Source organism: Ctenopharyngodon idella, chromosome 14 (genome assembly GCF_019924925.1).
Source record: "Ctenopharyngodon idella isolate HZGC_01 chromosome 14, HZGC01, whole genome shotgun sequence".
NCBI classification, from domain to species: domain Eukaryota; kingdom Metazoa; phylum Chordata; class Actinopteri; order Cypriniformes; family Xenocyprididae; genus Ctenopharyngodon; species Ctenopharyngodon idella.
This window is the reverse complement of record NC_067233.1, coordinates 9,063,270-9,088,548: the sequence shown is the minus strand read 5'-3', so window position 1 is coordinate 9,088,548 and position 25,279 is coordinate 9,063,270. Positions and strand designations below refer to the sequence as shown.

General features: G+C 38.0%; 1 protein-coding gene and 1 long non-coding RNA gene across 3 annotated transcripts in view; one reads left to right on the top strand and one right to left on the bottom strand.

The window, feature by feature from the left end:
- LOC127494119 (uncharacterized) overlaps positions 1–3,498 on the bottom strand; it is a 6,368-nt gene extending 2,870 nt beyond the window's left edge. The window contains exons 1-3 of the long non-coding RNA XR_007924807.1: positions 3,410–3,498; positions 2,103–2,219; positions 1,669–1,766 (exon numbers count right to left, since the gene is read on the bottom strand). This is a non-coding gene — a long non-coding RNA (uncharacterized LOC127494119). The remainder of the gene's footprint in view (positions 1–1,668; positions 1,767–2,102; positions 2,220–3,409) is intronic.
- Positions 3,499–25,279, top strand: lnx2b (ligand of numb-protein X 2b). 2 transcript variants are annotated; one of them, XM_051859737.1, is made up of 10 exons: positions 3,499–3,685; positions 11,591–12,144; positions 13,420–13,610; positions 15,547–15,743; positions 18,129–18,530; positions 18,682–18,816; positions 21,311–21,485; positions 21,586–21,832; positions 23,509–23,667; positions 24,216–25,279. In XM_051859737.1, exons 2-10 carry the CDS (start codon positions 11,750–11,752, stop codon positions 24,349–24,351), a joined length of 2,037 nt encoding a protein of 678 aa, XP_051715697.1. In that variant the 5' UTR covers positions 3,499–3,685; positions 11,591–11,749; the 3' UTR covers positions 24,352–25,279. The 2 variants fall into 2 exon arrangements, with proteins under 2 accessions (XP_051715697.1, XP_051715695.1); XM_051859735.1 differs by lacking the exon at positions 3,499–3,685 and adding an exon at positions 10,472–10,670.

The following is a 25,279-nucleotide window of genomic DNA, read 5'->3' as shown; positions in this document are numbered from 1 at the left end:
AGAGCCTGAAGTCTGGGGGTGCAAGCTGCAGCCTGAAACAGATGCCTGGCTGTCTGGCCAAGGGAGGAGGGGAGTCTGTGGTGAATAAAATGGGGGGAACTGCCTGTGGAGTTAATGTGCTTTCATTGGTCCTCCTAGCAACAGAGCTGTAATATTCACTGCACCTGCACCAGGTCTGTAAGTGAGCATGTTAAGAGAAGGATGCAGGATGTTACAGTGGATAACCGTGAGTGCACATGTGTACATGTAATTATGAATATTGGCTTTCACACATTGTACAGTGGCAGAAAAGAGAGGACATACACACAAATTACATCAGTGATAATTAAACATTTCTCTTTTTATGACAAGGAACTCTTGCAATCAAAGTAAAACATGCTTTTTAAATTAAAATGTCCTGATAATTTACTCACCCTCATGTCATCCAAGATGTTTATGTCTTTCTTTCTTCAGTCGAAAAGAAATGTAAAGCTTTTGAGGAAATCATTCCAGGATTTTTCTTCATATAGTGGACTTCAACAGTTACTGATGGGTTGAAGGTCCAAATTGCAGTTTAAATGCAGCTTCAAAGGGTATATACTTTTTATCCACAAATGCTTCTCTTGCACTAGCTCTAATAATCGTAATCACATTTGAAAGGTCAGAAGGACGACCGTTCAAAAGTTGTTGTACGTTGAATGACACATATTTATATGTCTTTGTGTTGGTTTATTGTTTAAAATTGTCCTTTCGTGTGCGTATCCTGGATATTTAAATCTTTTGAAACACTTGCTCGGTATTTCCGCCTTTCCAACATGATTATGTAATGCGTGGTGCACCGCAGAGCAGTGCAAGATGAGCATTTGTGGTTAAAAAGTATTTAATTTTTTTTTTTTTTTTAGAAAGTGACTGAAAAAGTGACCCTTTATTCCTCAGCTGGGATCGTGTAGAGCCCTTGGAAACTGCTTTGAAACTGCAATTTGGACCTTCAACCCGTTGAAGTCCACTATATGTAGAAAAATCCTGGAATGTTTTCCTCAAAAACCTTCATTTCTTTTCGACTGAAGAAAGAAAGACATCAACATCTTTGATGACATGGGGGTGAGTAAATTATCAGGAAATTTTAATTCTGAAGTGAACTAATCCTGTTCATGGTCCAACGACAAAGACAATTAAAAGAATTAAGACGTAAGAGCCTTCATTATCAGTTCCCTCCTACAGACATCAAAAGACACATACAGTGAGAGTGCAGCTGCCCTGGTGGTGTGACTTTCTTCTCTCACACTGCTGTTTGTGTTGAGGATGTTTACCGATCCCAGGAAAGACAAACAGGTTCATTCTTATTTGTGGGAGTTGTGCTCAAACAGAGGAGCAAATAGGACTGATTCAGCAAAAGGGTCAGTCTGTTACTCATTGTTGCTATTGTTGTTTTTCGTGTCCTTTCACGTTAGCTGTGTCTTCATACACACAGATTTTCCCGCCAACTGCCAGGATCACAACTGGAATTTTTTAGATTCCATGACGTTTTATAATACAGAGGCTATACTAATGCTGAAAAAAGCATTTCTGTTATATGCACATTTGATGTATTGTATACCGATATCAGATAAAAATATGGTTGTAAATCAGTTTATAGATAAAATAAAGATTGCACATAGAATTCATTTGAAAATGTTTATTATCACTTACCAACACAGATGATGGGCTTTCACTCGCAGTCACCTATCCACTGTGAGTGTAAACATCTGGGAACAGCTGCACAAATGTGGCACTGGCACAGCTGATCTCTGAAATGACACAGGAAATCAATTTTATTTCGCTCGCTTTTGATAAATCAATTTTACTTGGTTATGTAATGTTTGCACATGTGGATTTTGGATTGTTGGGTTTCATTCAACATTTAGTTACAATAACAAATATAAACACATTTATATAATTAAGTGCAAAACCGGCTTATGTTTGTCATAATGCTATTATATACCTGATTCTTTTCCATTTATAATGGACAGGCTACTAGTACAGTACTGTAGTACAGTATTTTGAGGAGTAGATGAAACAAAGAAACGCCTAGTTGAACAATGATTGGTTTGATCAGCAATAGTGGTTGTCTGTGCTGGACTTACAGGGGTATAAATCACAGAGGGAACAAGCCTCAGCAGAGAGGTTTTATGAGGGGAAACTTCCCTTGCATCCTGCAGGGGGTAGAGGCCGACACTGTCCAAGTGTCAAAGACCTTTTAACTGGCAGGATCACAAACAAAGAATTATTACTTTATTGGACATCATTTAGGGAGACTTTTTTCCACTCTCTCTGATTTCTAGCTGGAGAGAAGTATTAACACGCAGAAGCTATTCACTTAAAATTATAGTTATTATGAAAGGTTTCATTCCTGCTGGAATGCTATGGTTGATGAAAACCACTCAGAGAATACAGCAAAGGTCATTGCAATTAATTTGTTAATTATGCACCCATAAAACAATTATACACATGAATTGTTTGAACGAGGACACTTAACATTTGAACAAGTGCATTATACTAAAATTAATGATGCCCATACAAGTGTTTTCTGAGTTCAAACTTAAGCTATTGTCACAGCAGCTGATGAATTGCTGACACAAAACATTAACACTATTGTCAAAACATTTGGAGAATGCACAAAATTCATAGCTGCAGTAATGCAGAAGACAAATAAGATGGTCCTGCAGATTAATCAAATCTCTGAGAAAGCTACATAACTTAATCCATTGAGAATTTGAGTACATGATGGGAGACTGGGGCTAGTTCTCACGCACTCTTTTGATTTATAATAATATTAGGAAATTGAATTTAAAGTAAAAATAGAGTAGGCCATCATATTTTGCTATAGCTGTTTAGTAAACAAGTGAGCGCAATACAACTAGATGAAAAACATTCAGAAAAGCAATGGAATGAAATGTTGAAATGTTCGCAGGACTGGATGTTTGTCATAAGTGTCAAATCACACTTTTATAGAGACTGTTTATAAGTTGTCATGTGTTTTAGATTTTGTAAGTTTATAAAATGTATTGTAAAAAACAAACTGTGTATTGAGTGCTGTATTGTACATTGGTACATTTGCACAGCACACACTGCCCCACCTATAGGCTAGTAAAACAAATAGTTGGCCAAAACAATGGTTTGACTTTTTTTTTTTTTTTTTTGTTACCTCCTCCATCCTTTTCCTGTGTCATGATTTTCTTGGTGTTTCGTAGTTATTTTTAAGTTTAAATGTTAAGTTTAAATATGCTATAGTTACAGGTTCCCGTGCTGTGACAACTTCATTTGACAACATGCCCCATTGAGGCAAACTGGAAAGTACCTTTTTGCGCATTATATAAAATTTATAAGGGACGTTTAGGAATTATCCAGACTTCACATTTTTTGACAAATTAAATATTCCCGCGTTACACACCTCTGCACCTGAACGCCACGCGCTGACTGAGTCCAAAGGTGAATTTGTTCGTACCTGCGCAAACTTCCTGTGAAAGCGTCAGATCCGACTTGTCTGGAACTCATGATGGTTGCCTCGCCTTCGGTTTAATAATACCTGGCGTGGTGTCTAGTTATCAGAACATGGGAATGGAAATGATGATATATTAATATTTTGACGTATAGACGAAGTCACGACGGTTCATGTTTTATATTTCTACCGCGTCTTTGTTTTAGTACTTCCGGAAAATCCCCACAGGTAAGACGAGTTTCGGTCTTGAGCGCGAATATCTTACGCGTCTCTTTTCTTACACAATACACTAATCTCACAATATTTGCTTTAAACTCAGATGTAAGCTACTTTTGTTGCTTTATTATCACTAAATGTGAATCATTGAAGGTTAAAGGACAGCAAAGCGAACATCACACCGCTTCTGACATACCTCGGACACATTGTGTTTTTAGGAGGTTGGGTACGTTGTTAAGATGAAGGTAACTAGGCTGAGTTACGTAAAGCAACAAATGATTTATTTGTAATGCTTCTTTACCCGACATGTAGGCTAATTCAAGGGCACTCGGTTGTCCAGGTTACCATCAGAATCTCATGTCAGCTGATTGATGAATGATTTATGGCTTCTTTCTCGTGTGTCACGTATACCTGCAACGTGTAGGTCAGACCACAAAGACCATATGGTATTAAAGTAAAACATAATGTGTGTTTTAAGGCATGCTGTCAATACTAATATCAGTTAACTCCATAAAACGGGTGAAGTTGCCCTCCTCCAGAAGGAGTCTCCTTTCATAATAAACAACAAAGACAGACCTCTAAAGGTAAACAAATATGATGACTCTATGTTTCCTATTCTGCTGGTTGTTTGGTACTGGTGTATGTTTTTTTACTTTGCTTGAGAAGAGAAGGTTGATGTGTTGTTCTTCTGGCTGTTGAACACATCTGGTCCAACTTTAAATGGATCGTGTCCAGAAATTAAAATTCTGTCATTATTTACTCATCCTAGTGTTACTTCAGTCTTGTACAGTATCACTTTCTTTTTACCTAGAACAAAAAATGTGATGTTGACAGAATGCAGATGTGATGAAAGTGAATGGCGACTGAAGCTGTCAGTCCCTAGTATTATGCCTCCTTTCTATATTCCTTTGTGTTTCACAGAAAAAAGAAAAGTTTTGTAATGGTATGAGAGGAGTAACTGATGAAACAGTTTTTCGTTTTGGGTGAAATGCCTCTTTAAGCCTTGAAATGTTGATTTAGGGCATGCATTAATGGTTAGAGTAGACAATGGTTAATCAGCCTTCTTACTTGCTCCTATTGACTTGAAGGACAATAAAGAAAAACTCCAGGTGACTATACAGCAGAATATTTTCATACATTGCCCTTGTATTCATTATGTGAGGGTGTGTCTGAGGGAATGATTCATGGTCCCCTGGTTGAGTTGGGTAGGTGAGAGCTTTTCAGACTGGGTGTTCACATTTTCTTTGATTTACCATTTGTTCTGTCGGTGGTGGACAGGAATAGTGCTAATTTATGATATCAGCACCCAGGTAACACAAAAGAAAGATACCCATATTTTAAAGAATATGGGTAACCAAACAGTTGATGGGCCCCACTGACTTCCATAGTGTGGAAAAAATACTATGGAAGTCAATGTGGCCCACCAACTGTTTGGTTAGTGACATTCTTCAAAATATCTTCTTTTGTGTTTAGCAGAAGAAAGAAATTCATAAAGGTTTTGAACAACTTCAGGGTGAGTAAATGATGACAGAATTTTCATTTTTGGGTGAACTATTCTTTTAACATCTGGAAACACTATATGGACTTTGACACGGTCCATGTGACTGGTCAGTACACAAATAGGAAAGTGACAAATTGTGTACTCAGGGAGGTATGTGGACTAAGGTTTGTTTTGTAGTGGAGTTCAACCTTGAGACTCACAAACTCTACATCATTAAAGGACAGGAGAGATTGACAAGCTGCTTGTCTCCAATGTGTAAAGATACTCCCATGAGGCTATGGGGTGAGTCCATCTATCTTAGCCAGGGTCACAGCTTCATTGGACACGTGTGGAAATAAACATAAACTAAACATCACTATGCCACAAGGTTTCAGGGTTTTATGATATAGTATGTTTATCAAGGCTGCTGTTAATTACTGGTGTTTAATGACACTTTTTACTATATACTGTGTTGAAAACCTTAAAGGGTTAGTTCACCCGAAAATGAAAATAATATAATTTATTACTCACCCTCATGTCGTTCTACACCCGTAAGACCTTCGTTCATCTTTGGAACACAAATTTAGATATTTTTGATAAAATCCGATGGCTCAGTGAGGCCTGCATAGACAGCAATGCCACTGAAAATCTAAAGATCCATAAAGGTACTAAAACATATTTGAAACAGTTCATGTGAGTTCAGTGGTTCTATCTTAATATTTTAAAGCAATATGAATACTTTTTGTGCGCCAAAAAAACAAAATAACAAATTTTCAACCATATCAATATGGGCCGATTTCAAAACACTGCTTCATGAAGCTTCTGAGCTTTATGAATCTTTTGTTTCGATTAGTGATTCGGATCTCCTATCAAACGGCTAAACTGCTGAAATCACGTGACTTTGACTCTCCGATTCACTGATTCGATTTGTAAAGCTCTGAAGCACATGAATGGTTTCAAATATGTTTTTAGTACCTTTATGGATCTTGAGAGGTGCAGTAACATTGCTGTCAATGGAGGCCTCACTGAGCCATCGGATTTCATCAACAATACCTTGATTTGTGTTCTGAAGATGAACGAAGGTCTTACAGGTGTAGAACGACATGAGGGTGAGTAATAAATGACATTATTTTCATTTTTGGGTGAACTAACCCTTTAACCCCAAGTTATACATTTTGGCATGATAAAATGGGCAACACAATCCAACAGATTTGCACTGAAATGGCCCAAACCTTATCTTGTGATGAGAATATGGTTCTACTGTATATATTCACTCGCTACACCTAGCCCAACCCTGGCATTGTGGAGATGAATTTTACACTGGCAAGCATCAGTTGTTGTTGTTTTTTTTGTTTTTTTTTCACAGTGCATTGTATTATCAAACACACCATATTAATGTTATGGCCAATTAGGCATGTTAGCGAGTAACCAACAATCGGTTAATTGTCGATAGTAAGTTAATCAACAAGAATTATTGATGGTTCATCAATCAAGGTGATTATTAGAGTGCGGCAGACACACAAGAAAAAATTAAGCGAGCGCGCCGTAGTTGCATATTCTAAATGTATTAATGTCTTCAAGCCATGCAATGGATTAGGTAGGCTAGCCGTTTATTTCGAAACATAATTAATCAAGGGCCCAAAAAACCCTCCAAACAAGTGATTTTACTGAACATAAGAACTACTTACTTGTGTAAATGTCACAATAAAAGTACACAGAATAAACAAGTAATAAATATAGCTGCAAGCAGCGATGACGGGCCCAAGCCCGGTGGCACCGCCACCCCGGTGACTTCAGGGCAACTGTGCATGGCAGTCAATAGGCATTTAAAACGGTTAAATATAAAAGGACTATGTGAAAGTCATTTGAATACACCACATTTACTGCAGCAGCTGGTGCCCCTATGATCACGAACCACAGCAGCCACATAATTTAAATTTAGATGAATTTCATGTCATAGAATGTCATAGGTCAATTTCAAATGAGTGCAGAAAACCGTCCTAATCTGCCATGTCTGTGTTTTTCTCAAACAACCTCTATAAAAATTCCAGTTCAAATTACCTACTGTTATTTGCACAAAAGTGCTCCATATTGGAAGATTTATAATTTTCCAGCACTGCTTCGGCTGTGTGCTCCTATTTCATGGGGCCGTTTACACGGCACCATTTTCAACTAAAAACTGAGAACTTTTTATGCGTTTTGGCCATTGATTTACATGACGATGGCATTTTTTGGGGCCTGAAAACACAAACGTTTGAAAACGGGTCTCAAAGTGCATGTTTTTGAAAACAGTACCTTTTATTGTCTCCGTGTAGACAAAACGTGTTCAGTCTATAGTGTTTATTTACAAAGTGACATCGCCAACTGCTGGCCTGGCAGCATATTACAATGTTGTTGTTTTTCAGTGTTTTTCACGGATCTGTGTGAATGGGGATCTTTTTGACAACATTGTCGTCTGTATGGGAAAAACACAAATAAAAAACGTTTCCGTTTTTAGTACATCATTGTCGTGCAAACGTACCCTATGGTGCATGGTAAATCAAGACCTGTTGATCTGAGTGATCAAACCAATCCAAGCATGCTCCAGCTGTAAAACAGTGTCCGATTGGTCTCTACACATTGTCCCTATCCACCCACCACACCCAAGATCCAGTTTCCATTGTTTAAACTTTCAAATGACGTTGGAAAACACTGTTTCATGATCGTGACGCGATTGGATCCCGGAAGTCCTATAGCTTTAGCCAAGCAGCATGTTATTGTCATGTCACTCCGTGATCTACGCATTGTCTTATATTGTGTTTGGGCTTGTTCGAGACCACCTGCTCTAAATACAGATATGTGATCTACTATGGTTTACTAATGTTTCGCAAAGTTACAAACAAAAATGTGGCACAAAAGCATCATGCGTATATTGTTTACACCTGCGTCGATGGTGTTTTTTCATACAAATACTTGGTATAATTTGGTCTATAACTGAAACAAATATGCTTTTTTGTATTTTTCTAGTTGAGAGCTTTTCAACGATATATTTGTAGGGTTGTCAAAAGTACAGACTTCGGTACCAAGTTGGTACTGAAATTTAAAAAAAATGTGACAATACCAGCATTTCCCTGTAGAATTTTGAGCACTGTTGAGCAGATTCTTAAACACCTCTGATTGACCATTGTGTTCACACGCTCAACAGATATGTCTGTGATTGGCTACAATGATCAACACTTCAAAAACATGTTGTAAATAGACATCTTTGGCTTTGACACTCTTCACAGAGCGCTTACACAGATACACACGGGAGCATTTGAAAGCATCTATTAGCGGATCCCTAATATGCCTGCTTTCAAATTCTGGTATCGTTCTGCTTCTTTTTTTTTAAATTTCAGTACCGACTTGGTACCGAAGTCAGTACTTTTGACAACCCTTATATGACACAAGACTCTGTTATGTACAATGATTATGCAGATCACATTTCCATGCAAAGCAGGAGCCTTTTTTTAGGCTATGAAAATAGAGCGCTTTCAATATGTCAGCAAATTTAAAAGCAATTGTTAAGTAATGGTAATATTCCCTTATATTCACTGTAAAGCCTTTAAAAACTTTAAAACGAAACCTATTTTTTGTTGGTTAAGCAAGTGGTCCACGCTTTAGATTTAAGCGGTAGAGGTTAACGATAGGGCTGCATGATATTGGAAAAAACTGACATTGCGATATTTTGTTTTTCTGCAATATATATTGCGATATGAAAAAAAATTCACCAGATGACTCGAATAGCTCTATTTGGAAAGAATTAATCATTTCTAGGATGTTTAGGGTGATTTTGTAGGTGAGTAAATACGCATAGAAAATAATAAACAAATTACAAGCATACATAAATATAATAGAACAAAGATACAAATTAAATAGTGCTTTATATATTTCAGGTAAGTCTAACAGTATTCAGGTACAGAAATTAAATAATCAATTGTAAAATAACACTGCGAAGTCTTCACTGTATAAATTAAATATAATTAATCTGTGTTAAAACTACAAAAGTGATCTTTCTCTGTCTTTTGTTGTTTGATTCACATTCATGGCACAGAAAGGCTTCTGTCACTTTAAGACCGAACGCACGTGCAGATCCAAAATACTGTTACACATTTTCTTTCTCAATTGTTTCATCACCTAAACCATAATCATTTGTGTTTCTGAGGATAGGCGATCTTTTATGTGCATTTTAACTATTTTTCTGCATTTATGTGTCCGTTCGGGCACAAATAGACACGGAAGAGAACGGCATTCGGTGTTCACGTGAATCTGCGCGGCTCTGTGTTTGTGCGCGCACATAAACAGCCGCACGTTCAGAATTGAGTTCTGTTTTGCGTCTCCATCCGCTCAAATGGTTTAAAAATCACTTGAATGTTTAAACTGACAGGAACTAAAAACATTGAAATGATAAACTTTCATTGCATGATAGTCAGACTTTGCAAAATAATTAGAGAATCAACGTGCGTTTTGAACCGTGTTGTCTGGTCTGTCCGAATTAACAATCCCTACTAGACATCGCACATTCTGCGATGTGACTATCGCGGATGCACACATCGTGATTTCGATGCTAAAACGATTAATTGACTGTTAATTTAAACAATGATCGATTATTGGAATTTATGTAATTTGACATCCCTATTGCCAATATTAAAATTCTGTACTATTTTGTCTAAATAAAATTAATAATCTGTAAAATCTAAAATCAGGCCTTTCAATTACTGCATCACAACATAATAAAGTATGAAAATTCAGGTATTTGCTAAAGATTACATTTAACAGTGTTATTAAATTATTAAATTATAAAGTGTTTTTAAAGATTAAGCTTTAGATGAAGGGAAGGGGAATGTCAATGAAAAAATATAAGAATTAAATATCCAATATTGACTAATATATATCTAATATCTGTTAGGTATTTTATCCAGCTTTAAAGTAATAAATTAATTTTACTTGACTTGCCACTTATTTAAATGTAATGGTAAGGATTATCATTTTTAGGTTGTGAATCACTGATTTTCTGTGGATTATTGTACAGAAAATAGGAAGAGGGGCAGTGAGAGATAGAAATATGTCCTGCTTGACCTCTGACAACAAACACACACACACACACACATGCTGTGTGATTGGCCAGAGGTTGAGCTTGGTTCTTAGAATGCTCTGCCTGCTCTAGGACTACATCAGCATTCTACACTCCCCCTCGTCCTCCGTCTCAGACACACACACACACACACACACACACACACACACACAAATGCACGCTCTCAACTCCTCCTCCTGGGTCGACACAGCCGGACTCTGAACGTTTCTCTCCAGTCTGTTGAGCTCCCCTTTAACAGCATGTCCTTGCATACGCACACTCACACGCACAAACACGCTCTGTCCCTAGTTGAGATGACGGGCTCTGGTTTCAGTCAGGCTGCAGGCGGCCAGCGCAGCTGTTGGGCTTGAGTTTCTTGTTTTCATGCAGTGGCTGCTGGGAGTCAAACTGCACTGCCATCTGAGGTGGGTTGGAATAATGATTGAGATTTACTACCTCACATTCATGGCGGACAGTGTGTTTGTTTTGCTCATTCTTTGAAGTGCCGGTTGTTAATTGTGTCATTGCATTGTGCTATTAATTGTTTTTATAAAATGGGAATTTTTGGTGTAGTGTTATCATATTTTTATGGTATTCTAAAGGAGATGTTTTTATAGTATAATAGTATGTTCTTATTATAAGGGTCACTGACACATAAGAGTGTCCATGATAAAAGATTTAATTTTTAAACACATGCACCAACTTTTTTGTATTTATGTTGGTTTCGAAAAACTTAAATACCATTTACCAAAAATGTCATGTGGTGTAACCAAGTAAAAGTAATTTTCCTTACACTTTGAGTACATGTACACATTTTAATCATTATCATAGTCTTCTTTTTTTACAAATATCATGAATTATTAATTTATAAATATCTTTAAGTATTCAGGGAGTCACACCACATGATGTCTTGATGTGTGATGTATTTAAGGTTACAATACACAAACATTCATTGTAGATGGATTTAGCAGAGATTATGTGGCTCACAGAGGGAATTCGCCCACTGCAGATCGGCATGCAGGAGTCATTACCTACAAGCTTTTAATTTCTACAATATTAACTTTGAGTTCTTACTCCTTTTTCGAGCAGCTTCTGTGTTCGACCTAGTAGGTAAGTTTTAACTGTTGCCCTCATTTCACAGAGCTTAACTCTGACTTGAACAGTGATAGTTAGCCATACTCAGATTGCTGTTGAGGCGGAAACTCATGGAAAGGATACAGCTGCAGCCCTCTCCCCATATTGTTGCTGTTAAGTGGATCCATGTCATTTCCTGTCCAACCGGCATGAGCCAAAAAAAGAATGCCAGACGTGAGCTTCAGTTTTTCTTTGTTCTCTTTTCCAACAGAAACTTGGGTGTAGATGAAGCAGCTAGCGGTTTTTACTCTCTCTGGATTGGAAGTATTTGATTGCTTCTCAACTGATGAATCTGATGTAGAGTTTGCAAGCTGAGAAAGAGGCGAAAGCTCTCCAGCCCTGCGGACGTCCAGCTTAACTTCTTCAGGCCATGATGGAGCCCAAAGCGTCTCCACTGGCGGGTGGCATAACGTGGGCGCGGGTGTGTAAGGAATGTGGACAGTGTCATGAATGTCAGGACAGTCACCTGTTTGAATATCAGGATGATGTGGACGATGAGCTGGTGTGCCACATCTGCCTGCAGCCTCTGTTGCAGCCCATGGACACGCCATGCGGCCACACATACTGCTTCCAGTGCCTCAGCAACTTCTTGCAAGACCAAGACTTCTGTCCAGTCGACCGCCAGAGGCTTCAGCTACAGCAATGCCGAGCCTCCAGCCTGCTGGTGCGCAACCTGCTGGACAAACTGGCTGTGCTATGTCCTTTTCGCAGCGAGTGCCAGCATAGCATGCAACGCTGTGAGCTGCAGCCCCATCTTCACAACAGGTTAGTGCTTGCCACAACTTTTTTATAATGAAACGAAATGGAAATGGGGTTTACTGTTTACATATCGCTAAGGCACCAAGGCATACTCGGAAGAGATATAGACAGAGATAATGCGGCTATCATTCTGGAGAGATGAAATCAGTTATGAAGAGTCTGTGGATAAATATGCACATGTTGTATTACTGTAGCCATTAAGAGAGCTGCTTAAAAATTTGTGGAATTCCACTTATTCAGGTCTCATGTGAACAGAGAGATTTCAGAGAGCTGAACAGGATTAAAGAATAGACGCAAGTGGACCGTATGACCAACTAGAACTGGGTGACTCTCTTTTACATAATGGAGTTAATTAGGAATCACATGAGTGATTACTATAGAATGTCTGCAGATAGTTTATCCTGGTCACCATCTGCTAGGAAAACATGGGACTTGGCGTATTTAATTTGTGCCTGTTTAGTTACAGGATTTAAGTAGTATTTAAGAGCTCATCCCCACTCACAACATTCCCCTTTTACAAACTTATAGTTTTCACTGACCTACAAGATTAAATGTAAAAATAAATTATATAGAATTTAAAGGTTGATCCACTAGATGCAAAGCCATAGTTGATGATCTGGGTGATATGGTATGCAAAAAAAGAAAAAGAGTCCTTGGGAATAAAATCCATGACTTTGGCATTAATGGAACACTAGTATGACCCTGTGCTTCAGCGTTCATCACCCTTACATGGGTTTCCTTTTGCCGTTTTATCATACTTATCTTCTGTGATGTAATAGCATGGACTAAAGGTTGTTTGGCTTGATAGTTCACGTGGGCAGGAACGGCCCAATGTAAACAGAGAGCAGCTGTGGGATGGGAAGGGAGGTGTTGACATGGTGAAACCCAGACTAGACCTGATTCTGCTCATTTTTTTGACCATCTCCATCCCTGCAATGCAGCAGAAAAGCTGTTTCATCTCTTCATCTGCATAGCTCCTCTTGTTTCTGTACTGAGAATTCCCACTCCCTGAGCATGTTCATCTAAACGAATAGATAAACGCTATGTAGCTTTGCACTGAAACAATGAAGCATTGATTTATTTTTCGCTGCTGTTTTCTGCTGACTCCTGAATATGGCAGATCTAGAGCAGTAGTCAGCATTGGTGCATGTTTGGGATATTTTTAGTTACCCTGGCTGCCATCTGGTAATGAATGTCTTGTAGGTTAATTAAAGGCAGGCCACTGAGTAATGATGCTGAAGTTCTCTCTGGTTCACTGTGCTCCAATTCTCTCTTTTTAAGATGTCCTGCATTCAAACGACTCAGGGAGGAGGCGGAGAAAAAAAAGAGACCGTCCTGGAATGAGTTTAAAGGAAGCAAATCAGAAGGAGATTTAGCTGATGCCAAATCTACCCCAATCGCACGCACAGCTCAACTCAGTGGACCCTCAGAACCTGGACTGGTCAACCCAGCCTTTGAGGAGGGTGAAGATGGTATAGCATCATTTTTTTTTTTTTTTTTTTTTCTTGTACCCTGTCCATCAAATATTATTACAAAGTCCTGTGATGAGTGTTAGCTGATCCATGTGTAGGTGACTATGATATTCCAAATGTAATTAAGATTAGGAGTATTTCCACAATTTTATGGAATACTAGTACCAAAATGGTTATCGGACGATATTGCTTTTTTTTATTAATTGGTATTGCTCAATATTGGATATTTAATTGTTCATGCTCATTTCACTTCCCCTAGATTAGTTTTGCTGTCTTCTAATGCTCACTTAAAGGGTTAGTTCACCCAAAAATGACATTTCTGTAATTAATTACTCACCCTCATGTCGTTCCCGTAAGACCTTCGTTCATCTTCGGAACACAAATTAAGATATTTTTGATGAAATCCAAGGGTATCTGATCCACACATAGGCAGCAATGTCATTGCACCTTTTGACATCCAGAAAGGTAGTTGAAAACATGGTTAAAATAGTCAGCGTGACTACAGTGGTTCAACCTCAATGTTATGAAGTCACGAGAATACTTTTTGTGCGCAAAAACAAAACAAAAATAACTACTTTATTCAACAATTTGAACCATTGTAATACTTAGTGAACTCAGTGCAGGCATCCTTGTTTACGTCCGAACACCAACTCAGTATTGGCTGAAGCTGAACATGTGAGCAGCACGACGGATACATGTGATGCTGACACAGGATCTGGCCAATAATGAGCCAGCATTCGGACTTAAACAATGAAGCCTGCACTGAGTTCACTACGTATGACAGTAGTTCAAATTGTTGAATAAAGTCGTTATTTTTGTTTTGTTTTTGCGCAGAAAAAGTACTCTCGTCACTTTATAACATTGAGGTTGAACCACTGTAGTCACGCTGACTATTTTAACCATGTTTTAACTACCTTTCTGGACGTCAAAAGGTGCAATGTTGTTGCTGCCTATGTGTGGATCAGATACCCTTGGATTTCATCAAAAATATCTTAATCTGTGTTCCAAAGATGAACGAAGGTCTTTACGGGTGTGGAACGACATGAGGGTGAGTAATTAATGACAGAAATTTCATTTTTGGGTGAACTAACCCTTTAAAGCTCATCTTTAAAAACACTAATAATTTAATAACGCCGTTAAATGTAATCTTTAGGAAACCTCACAATAAATATCCACTTTTTAGTTTATATGACATTTTATAGCATTTGAAATGACTGATTTTAGTTTTTGTTTTATTTTTAATGAATGTTTGATGTCAGTTATTCATTTATCGGTTATTATCACATGAAAATAAATATTTACATATATAATATTTATAAAATATCTTTGTTTTGTCTGTACTGAACACCACCTGGTAAGGATTAGATGTAGAAAGGAATAAAGCACATTCTTGGTGTTTTTTTGTTTGTTTGTTTGTTTTTTTTTGGAATTGCGGTTGTTTTTGATTTGCGGTAGCTCAAGAGGAAAGGTGAGAAGAGTGTAGCACAGACGTGAAAAGCAGATGAAATTGATTTGCAGCTGTGTTTACTTTTGTGTAAACCATAACAGAGGGAATCTTTCATGTGGGCCTTTATCTTGTGAGTAAATGGCTGAGGAGTGTCAGGATGTTACTAATATTCCAGTGGAATACATTATGGCATTAAAACCAACAATCGTCACTGTCTGAGAACATGTATACTCATGGAGATTCTAAAACACCTGGAGAGAGTCTGGACCTGTCATCTGTATTAATGGAAATTCTGTTAGTCATAAAGTTACCTAGCAACTATCTCATTATCTCATGGGAATATTACATCATACATTTGTGTGCTTCCTTAGATAAATGACTCATTACACAGCAGCCATAAACAAACTGCATGAGTTACTGCTATATGTTGCAATAGTTGTAAACATTTGTTGGCTAAATCAGGTTCCTGATGGTCTGTTGGTTTTGCAGACACCCCTCTGAGGTCCAGTCTCGTGGCAGAGGCAACTGTGGTGGAGCTGTTTCGAGAGGATACAGATGAGGATTTGGGATTGCGAATAGTGGGAGGGAAGGACACACCCTTGGGCAACATCGTCATTCAGGAGATTGTGCGTGATTCACTGGCTGCTCGGGATGGCAAGCTGGCTCCTGGAGATCATATTCTAGAGGTGAGGCATATCTCAGCTCGTCACGCCATCATGGCGTTTTTGGTTATCATTCTCTATGGATTTAAGCCCATTGGATGTTTTCCTCAGCTTTTATCTCTCAGAATCTGACGTTCCATCCAGTTCTCATGTTGTCAGTGTACATACCCGAGTGTCATTGTGTTTACATTGCAGTCACATCCCTGGATAAAGGTCACAAGACCCTGCTTTCCCAAATATCAGAAAAGCTGGATCTTTTTTTTTTTTTTTCCCCACTGGCTGGCACATGACTAACTATGTTAAAATGTAACAATTCGCAGTTGAGTAGACAAATTCTGTCGTAGGAAGTGTATCAAAATATGAGTTAATATATGTAATATAAGTGTATCAAAATATGTATAGTTAATATGAGCACAAGGATTATCTCTGACATTTAGTGAAACACTGTTCCAAGTCATGTTGAAACACATTGAGGGGGATGACCTGCATTGAACAATAAAATAAATAATAGAAAACTATTGAATACAGTCTTCATCCCATGTGATTGTACACCATTCAGATGACTTTTGACAAAAACGCAATGCATTTGTTTTTGTAAGACTTTTTAATTTAGCTCCAAACTACTCAAGGCACATTTAAATAGCGAAGTCACACGGTATTGCTTCTCAATTACAATTCAGTTCAGTTCAGCAAATTTACATTCTTGTTCCCACAATCCAGCGCTCTCCTAGAATTTCTTCCCCTGGTAGTTCTGGAATGCAATTCCTTAGTAAAGCAAACCAGCATGACTGGCTTCACATTCAAATTCAACCTTGAGCTTGAATGAATGCCTCCAGCTCATCTTGTCTTCTCTGAGATCATATATATGGAAATCTAAATGAGGCCAACTGACAGCCCTAGGATGATCTGTATCCCAAGCGGAGCTCCTTTGGCTTTTTTAGGGAGCTATGGCCTGTAAAGAGATCTGTGGATGGCTTGCATATCTTATTTCTTGAAATGGAATCTCTCTTTTCCCCTTCTGGATCAACACGGCATCGATTATCACAAAGGGCTGTTCCAAGCCTTAGGCAGAAAGGCTTTTTCTGGTCCAGAAGCATACATACAGCATTATTTTAGGATCTATTAATATGGTGTTCTTTAAAGAGAACAAAACATACTGGTTGGATCTTAAAGGAGTCATGAATTGAGAAATCACATTTTTCTTGATCTTTTTGCATTTAAGAGGTCATTGTACCTTAAAAATATCCTGTAAGTTTCAAAACTCAAAGCTTCCTCTTTAGTCCAAAAATTGAAACCAAGCTGCCAAAATGACTAGTTTTGGATTTGGTTACATTATGACGTAATAGTGCCTTTGCAGAAGAAAACCATCATGTTGTAGTAAATATGAGAGAAACACAAACACAGGATTTTTTTGAGCAACAAAACGATATAGATTAGGGATGCACCGAAAATTATTGGCCCGAAAATGCCATTGTTACCAAGAGAATGTTGGTAACCAAGCAGTTAATGGCACCCATTGACTTCCATAGTATTTTTTTTTCCTACTATGGAAATCAATGACTACCGTCAACTGTTTGATTACCAACAACCTTCAAAATATCTTCTTTTGTGTTCAACAGAAGAAAGAAACTCATACAGGTATGGAACAACATGAGGGTGATTAAATGATGCCGGAATATTCATTTTTGGGTGAACTATCCCTTTTAAAGTGTAAAATTAATACAAAAAAAAGCTCATTTAAAATAATAAATAAATAATTTTTCAAAAGCATTTTCGGTTTCAGTTTTCAGGCCAAGTGCATCCAGAATTTTGTTCATTTCGGTGCATCCCTAATAGGGATGCCTCTGAGAATTACAACAAGATGTTTTGAAGTGTTAAGTTGTAGAAAAACACAGTCTTTGCTTTGCCTGTGCCTAACATTAAGAAAGCGTGGATGAACTTTTTATTTTTATCAAAGTTACAGATCACGTTAGTAAGACACTGTTCGTTTGTTCAGGTAATTTTGCTGTGTATTCGATGACACCATTCAGTGCAGGCTTTTCAGAGAGACTGAAAATAAAAGAAGATTCTGTGATGACTATATTGGATTCGAAAGTGTTGTGCCGAATTCTGTGTCCCTAGTAGGCACTGTATTGAGCTAATCCTAACCCTAACCCTACCATCATTTCTATTATGTGTATGGTCACATAATTCGGTGGGTCGCAGAATTCGGTATAACCAGATATGTAAGAAAGCACGTAACAAAGGTACTTTTGTTATTGTTTTGATCAAAGACATTCGCTGTTATAATTCTGAATAAAATCTTCAGTGAGCGACAGCGACACTTCTTCTACATCACAATGCGGAAGAAATGATCTGCCGCTACTTCGGTTACACTTCCACCTCAAACTAACAGTGTGATCTTTGCAGGTAAATGATGTCAGTTTGGCATCCATTCCCCACAGTCGTGCCATTACTGTGCTTCGGCAGTCATGTTCCCGCCTCAGGCTAACTGTCATGCAGGAGAAGGGCTTCAAGCCCCGGCCTGAACATCTCGCTCAACCCTCAGCTTCTCCCCCATCGCAGTCTCTCAACCCCAACCAAAACCACGGCACCGTCATCCAGGTCACCCTGGTAAAGCGTGAGCGCTCTGAGCCGTTAGGCATCAAACTCATCCGTAAGTCTGAGGAGCCAGGGGTCTTCATCCTGGACCTGCTGCCTGGAGGACTGGCTGCCAAAGATGGCAAACTGAGGAACAATGACAAAGTGCTAGGCATCAACGGACAGGACCTGAGACATGGCACCCCAGAGAGTGCAGCTCAAATCATACAGGTACAGTGAGAGGACAGACAAAATCACTTTAGAGAGAAAAAGTGAATGTCTCAATCTAATACTACTAATAATGTTAATTATTTATATATAGGATTTCAGGTTTTATAGTAAATGTAAGGGATTGTTGTGCTCTCTGTTACGTATGTGGCAGGCAAGTGAAATGCGCGTGAACTTCGTAGTGATGAGACTTCCTGATCTCTCTGAGGAGGGTGGTGAGGGACAGAGCCGAGGGGCCAGGAGAGTCCCCGAACCGCAGTACTTCAAACGACGCTCCGAATACATGAAGGTAAAAAGCTCAAATGTTGACAAGTTAAGGCAGGTCTAGTGTAAACTGTGACCTAGAGTTAAGTTTATGAGTTATTCACTTCCTATTATTTTCTGTCCTGCCTCTTTTTTATATATATATATATATATATATATATATGAATTTTTATATTTATAATTTTTATTTTTTTTAATTAGATTTAAGGTGAGATCTAAGACCATTTCTTTCTTTCTTTTTTTTCTTTCTTTCTTTGTTTCTTTTTATTTTGAACAACAACAAAAAAATAAATAAAATATAAAAATACAATAAGTGTGTTACCACATACAGAAGAAAAAACAATATCTAAGAATAATCATCAAATAATCACATGTCCGAAAAGGAGCGGGATGAAGCAAAAGCTTATTTTCCCACCCCTTATACAGCTATCAATAATTTCAATATATATTTTATATTTTTCTATATATATACTATATATTCATAGCACAATAACAAATAAACCTTTTTTAAACACAAACCAAATTTTACCTTTTATACCAAACGACCCATCACCCTATCGTCAATAAAAACGATCAAAATAAAACACTTACTAAAGATTAAATATTTTAAGTGTACCTGCATGTCATGTGACCAACATCAGAGAGCTGTGAACTTAATTTTATTATTATTATTTAATTATTTATTTATTATTATTGACTTGTGTTTATCAGCAGCTGATTAGATATGCATTTATGCAATGTTGAGAAAACAGAGTACTTTAAAACGTAATATAATCTAATTACAAGTACTTCATTTTTGGAGTCTGATTATGTAATCAGTTTCTACCCAGCACTGTTTATTTAATATAAATAAAGTTGAATTTATAAATATAATTGAATTCTACACTTACATTATTTTTGAGACGCATCACTGGCCAAAAGTGAAGAGAACCGAACAAAAGAGACTTTCATTCTGAGTTCATTCTGTCTCTCAGATATGCTGAATCTGTCTCATACATTTCACAGTGAATATCATGAATTATGATGTCTTCATGCACTTCATTGTATTAAATTCTGACATGTATTGCAATGTTTTGCATATTATGAGGTAGTTGATTGTACTATGAGGTTATTATACAATACCCAGGCTTATAAAGAGCATCAAAAAATAATCATTTTGTGGAATACAGCTGTATATACTCATTTGAATGGTTGCATGTTTCATTGGTTGTGCTGCTGTAGTCAAAATCTGCGTGTGTGTGTGTGCGCGCGAGGTGACTTTTTACCCAGAGACCAGTCACACCCTGCTTTCGTGACACTTCCTCACCAGCTGAAGGCAGAGGCAGCAAACACAGGCTGGGTAGTGGGAGATGAAAGCAGATGCCCCCCTCTCTCTCTAGGACTCGTCCCTGATCAAAAGGCCTGGGGTGCTGCTCTCTGAGCTGCTGCAGCCACTGTGTTTGTTTGTAGCTGGGGATCAAAGCTGGTGACAGTTAGCTTTCACCTGTGGAGTTGAAGCTTGAGCTCATGCTGGGAGGAAGAGCCTCCCTGCTGGGTAGGAAGAGGCTGCCCCTCCCCCTATAGAGGTCTGGGGACTCCAGTGAGACTGGGAGAAGATGGCTGAAGGAGAGCGTTTTGCCGCAATCTGAGTTACGATGACAACGCGTCACATTAACGCATCTCTCTGCTTTGCAGCAGGATCTGGGATGTTTGTTTTTACAAATGTTTTCACTGCAGGAGTCAGGCACATGTCTTAAACTTTCACTTTTCACCCAACCCCCAAGTACAGAACTTCATTAAGTACGCTTACATACACAGTTATGATCAAGCTACAGCAGGTTTTTGCATAGTTGAGGTACAGACTCCATCTGTTTGTCAAAGTATACATGACACACAAATATTTGAAGGATTAAAATATCAGTCTTTCAGAGCACGCTCACAGTGCAAGGCCAGTTGTTGTCCGATTACTGTGTATACATTAATGTTCAAAAGTTTGAGGCCATTTCTTTTTTTGAAAGAAATTAGTACTTTTATTCCACAGAAATCTTTAAATTGATCAAAAGTGAAAGTAAAACATTTACATCGTTATAAAAAAAATTCTATTTCAAATCAATTTTAAGAATATGATTAAAAATGTATAATTTCCTCAAATGTTAAGCAGCACAACTGTTTTCAATATTAATAATAATAATAATAATAATAATAAATGTTTCTTGAGCAGCGAATCAGCGTATAAAAATGATCATGTGACACTGAAGACTGGAGTAATGATGCTGAAAATTCAGATTTGCCATCACAGGGATAAATTACATTTTACAATATATTAAAATAGTTATTTTGATTGGCAGTTATTTTTTAAAATTGTAATAATATTTGACAACATTAATGTTTTTACTGTATTTCTGATCAAACTTTTAAATTACATGTACATTATTTATTAATTCAGCTACAGGTAAAAATTGTTCAAAGCCACACTAACATGTTTCTTTTTACTATTTTTGTATTGTGCAAGTGTTTTAATGTGCATTATGTGGTTTCAGGAGCCTCCAGGTGGGTTCTCCAGTCAAGAGAAGACGGTGAGTCTAAAGAAGGAACCTCGACACTCTCTAGGCATCACCATCGCAGGTGGGAGAGACGGCCGCAGCCGCTTGCCCGTCTACATCACCAGTGTGCAGCCGGTGGGCTGCCTGCACAGAGACGGCACTGTCAAAACAGGTCATTCTCATCATGCCTCCTTATAAAATGCTTATTTCTCTGTCAGCATAATGCACAATGCTTGTGTTAACTGTGTGTTGTCATGGCTACTGTTGCTCAGGTGATGTACTGCTGAGTATAAATGGCATTGACCTGACCCATCTGACCTACAATGAGGCAGTGACCGTCCTAAAGACTCAGACAGCTCAGAACACAGTAACACTGCGAGTAATCCAAACCTTCACTGACGAGGAGGAACAGGATGGCGAATCCAGCACCAGAGACCAAGACATGGAAACACTGGAGGGACCCAAAGAGGACGACATTAACTGGGTTCCTCTCTGGACCCGCTGGCTTGGCCTTCCCAGGTGGGTGGGTGAAGGATGTGGGTCATTATTGAGCCCGATACTGCGCTCGTGTACTCGTACTCAGTAAAATGCCTCCAATACCACAAACTGATACCATGCAGCATGTGTACAGTACAGTGTTTGAGTCCAAAGAAACACCATCAGAGATATGAGGATATCAGAGAGTAAAGATGTCTATGAAGTAAATGTATCTAATTAATAGAATATTAAGCATAAATTCAATCTTTACGCCTGTATAGCTGATGTGCGTGAGCTGATAAGTGAAGTACGCTAAGTGGATTGAGCGCGCAGCAGCATAGATGCACGAGTGTGTCGAGCACACATCCCTTTCTCACAGACATTGCTGAAATGTTTGCAGTTTAGTCGGATATGGCAATAGCAAAGAAAGTAAAATGATGCACCTATTAACACTAATTTACTTGACCATAAGGAGAGAAAGAGAGAAAGCACACATGCTCTTGATTGCTGATCGCTCACTCAGCACACGCGTGCCATATATGTAGCCTAAGTAAATATATTAACTGTTTCATGATTTATGTATAACATGTTGTTCCCGACATTACTACAGGAAAACGTCATGTGATTACTGTGTCGCTGCACTGGAATAGCTCTAAATGTGCGCTGTAGATAAAACACGATAGAGCATTAATTACTCACCCTCATGTCGTTCCAAACCCATAAGACCTTCGTTCATCTTCGGAACACAAATTAAGATATTTTTGATGAAATCCGAGGGTATCTGATCCACACATAGGCAGCAACGTCATTGCACCTTTTGTCGTCAAGAAAGCTAGTTAAAAACATGGTTAAAATAGTCAACGTGACTACAGTGGCTCAACCTTAATGTTATGAAGCAACGAGAATACTTTCTGTGCGCAAAAAACAAAACGAAAATAACGACTTTATTCAACAATTTGAACCGTTTTCATACGTAGTGAACTCAGTGCAGGCTTCCTTGTTCACGTCCGAACACCAAGGTCTTACGGGTTTGGAACGACATGAGGGTGAGTGAGTAATGACAGAAATTTCATTTTTGGGTGAACTTACCCTTTAATTACTCAACCTCATGTCGTTCCAAACCGTAAGACCTTCGTTTGTCTTCGAAAACACACATTAAGATATTTTTGATGAAATCTGAGAGCTTTCTGTCCCTCCATAGACAGCAATTTAACCACCACTTTCAAGGCCCAGAAAGGTACTAAAGACATCGTTAAAATAGTCTACGTGACTGCAGTGGTTCAACCTTAATGTTATGAAGTGACGAGAATACTTTTTGTGTGCAAAAACAAAACAAAAATAACAACTTTATAACACTATCTTCTCTTCTCTGTCATTCTCATACGTGTTTTATGTTCAGCGCTTCCAGGTTCTACGTCAGAACGCCGGCTCAGTATTGGCCGACGCTGTTCATGTGAGCAGCACGACGCATGTGTGTGATGTTGACGCAAGAGCCGGCCAATAAGGAGTCGGCGTTCTGACGTAGAACCTGGAAGCGCTGGACGTAAGCAGCGTACGAGAATGACACAGAAGAGAAGATAGTGTTGAATAAAGTTATTTTTGTTTTGTTTTTAAGTGCATTATTCAGTTTGATGTCCTCTTCTGTAACCTAGTTAATGGCCGTATGGGCTTAAAAATGGGCAAAAATTATAATTTGACCATCTCTTTTTAATCACAAGCTACATCCACTGGTGTCGTGACATTATGCTAATGAAGACCAACAGTGAGAGCTGGGGCTTCAGTATCGTGGGAGGATATGAGGAGAGTCGTGGCCAGCAGCCCTTCTTCATTAAGACCATAGTGCCTGGAACTCCAGCTCACTTTGATGGGCGGCTCAAGTGAGTCTATCGTCTTCTTTTAACAACATTTGATACACATTACAGTTGAAACGTTTGGGGTCAAAACAGTTTTATTTATTTTTGAAAGAAAACAGCGTTTCTATTCAAAGTATCCTGAAAAAAATGTATCATGGTTTCCACAAAAATAAGAATCAGCACAACTGTTTTCAGCACTGATAATAATAAAAATGTTTCTTGAGCACCAAATCAGCATATAAAAATGATTTCTGAAGGATCATGTGACTCTGAAGACTGCAGTAATGATGCTGAAATTCAGCTTTGCCATCACAGGAATACATTACATTTGAAAATATAATCAAAAAAGTTATATTAATTATAATATTTGACAATATTACTGTGTTCTTGCATAAGTGACTTCTTTCAAAAACTTTTACTGCCCCAAACTTTTTAATGGTAGTATAGATTAAATGAACGTTGCTTTGAAGTAATTTAATGTTGTGTTCATTGACAAGTTATTATGAAAGACATTCTTGAGTCTATAAAATGAAATGCTTTGTTTACTGAGACACTCTCATGCCCTCCTGCAGATGCGGCGACGAGATTGTGGCTGTGAATGGACTCACTACAGTTGGCATGAATAACTCCTCATTGATCCCAATGCTGAAACTGCAGAAGAACAAAGTCACATTGACCGTGGTCTCCTGGCCCGGCAGCCTGGTTTAAAGACTAGCCTGAACTCTATTACTGTTACTGGGTCTACCACAAGATACTTGCACAAGACTAATATTGGAGAAGAGATGTACTGACCATTATTGCATCCTCTCTTAAGAACAGGGTGGCATATTGGGGAAGTCTGTTCACAGTCATTGACCAAGATGAAAGGTTGATATTATTTAATCCACTGTAGGCATTTAGTGTTTCACAAAGCTTTTTGTTGAGCTGTGATTGTGAAAGGATACTAGACAAGTTTGAATTCCTTTTTAAATATAAGTTTTAAATTGGGATATTTATCACGCCCCTTGCTTGGGTATATTTTAGTATGGAACTTCAAGACTTCTTGTTTCCATATATAACCAGTTATAATCTTTTAGATGGCTAATGATTGACATCAAGTGGTCAATAGTAAGGTAATGAATATGAGTAATTATTTTGACAATACCTGGAGTTAGACCGTCACAATCTTATGTTAATGGCCGCTCTAATGGCACTTTGTACACTGTTATAAGTTCTGAGAATAGTTACACTAGTGTAAAGCTATGTATTTGCTGTTGGGGTGATAGTATGGACTGTTTTTTAAAACCACAGCTTGGCTCATTTGACTTTTTTTTTTTTTTTTTTTTTTTTTTAAAGAATGTATCTCTTGGGTGCCTTGGATATAAATGCGTACAAACACACTGATCTATACCTGCCTTAATTGCCTATATACCAAAAATGCCATTCGTTATCTTTGGCCTTTCATCATCTGAAGAATGTTTATTTGAATGCTTTTTTTTTTTTTTTTTTCTTTTTTTTTCTCCGTCTATCTGTACGTTTAACCCTTTTACTTTTTAAAGCATTTTAGTGAATTTCAATGATGTTTGGACTAGCAAAGCAATGTGAAAGGGTTATTATGATGACAGAATAAAAGATTTTGTTTTATTTTATTACGTCA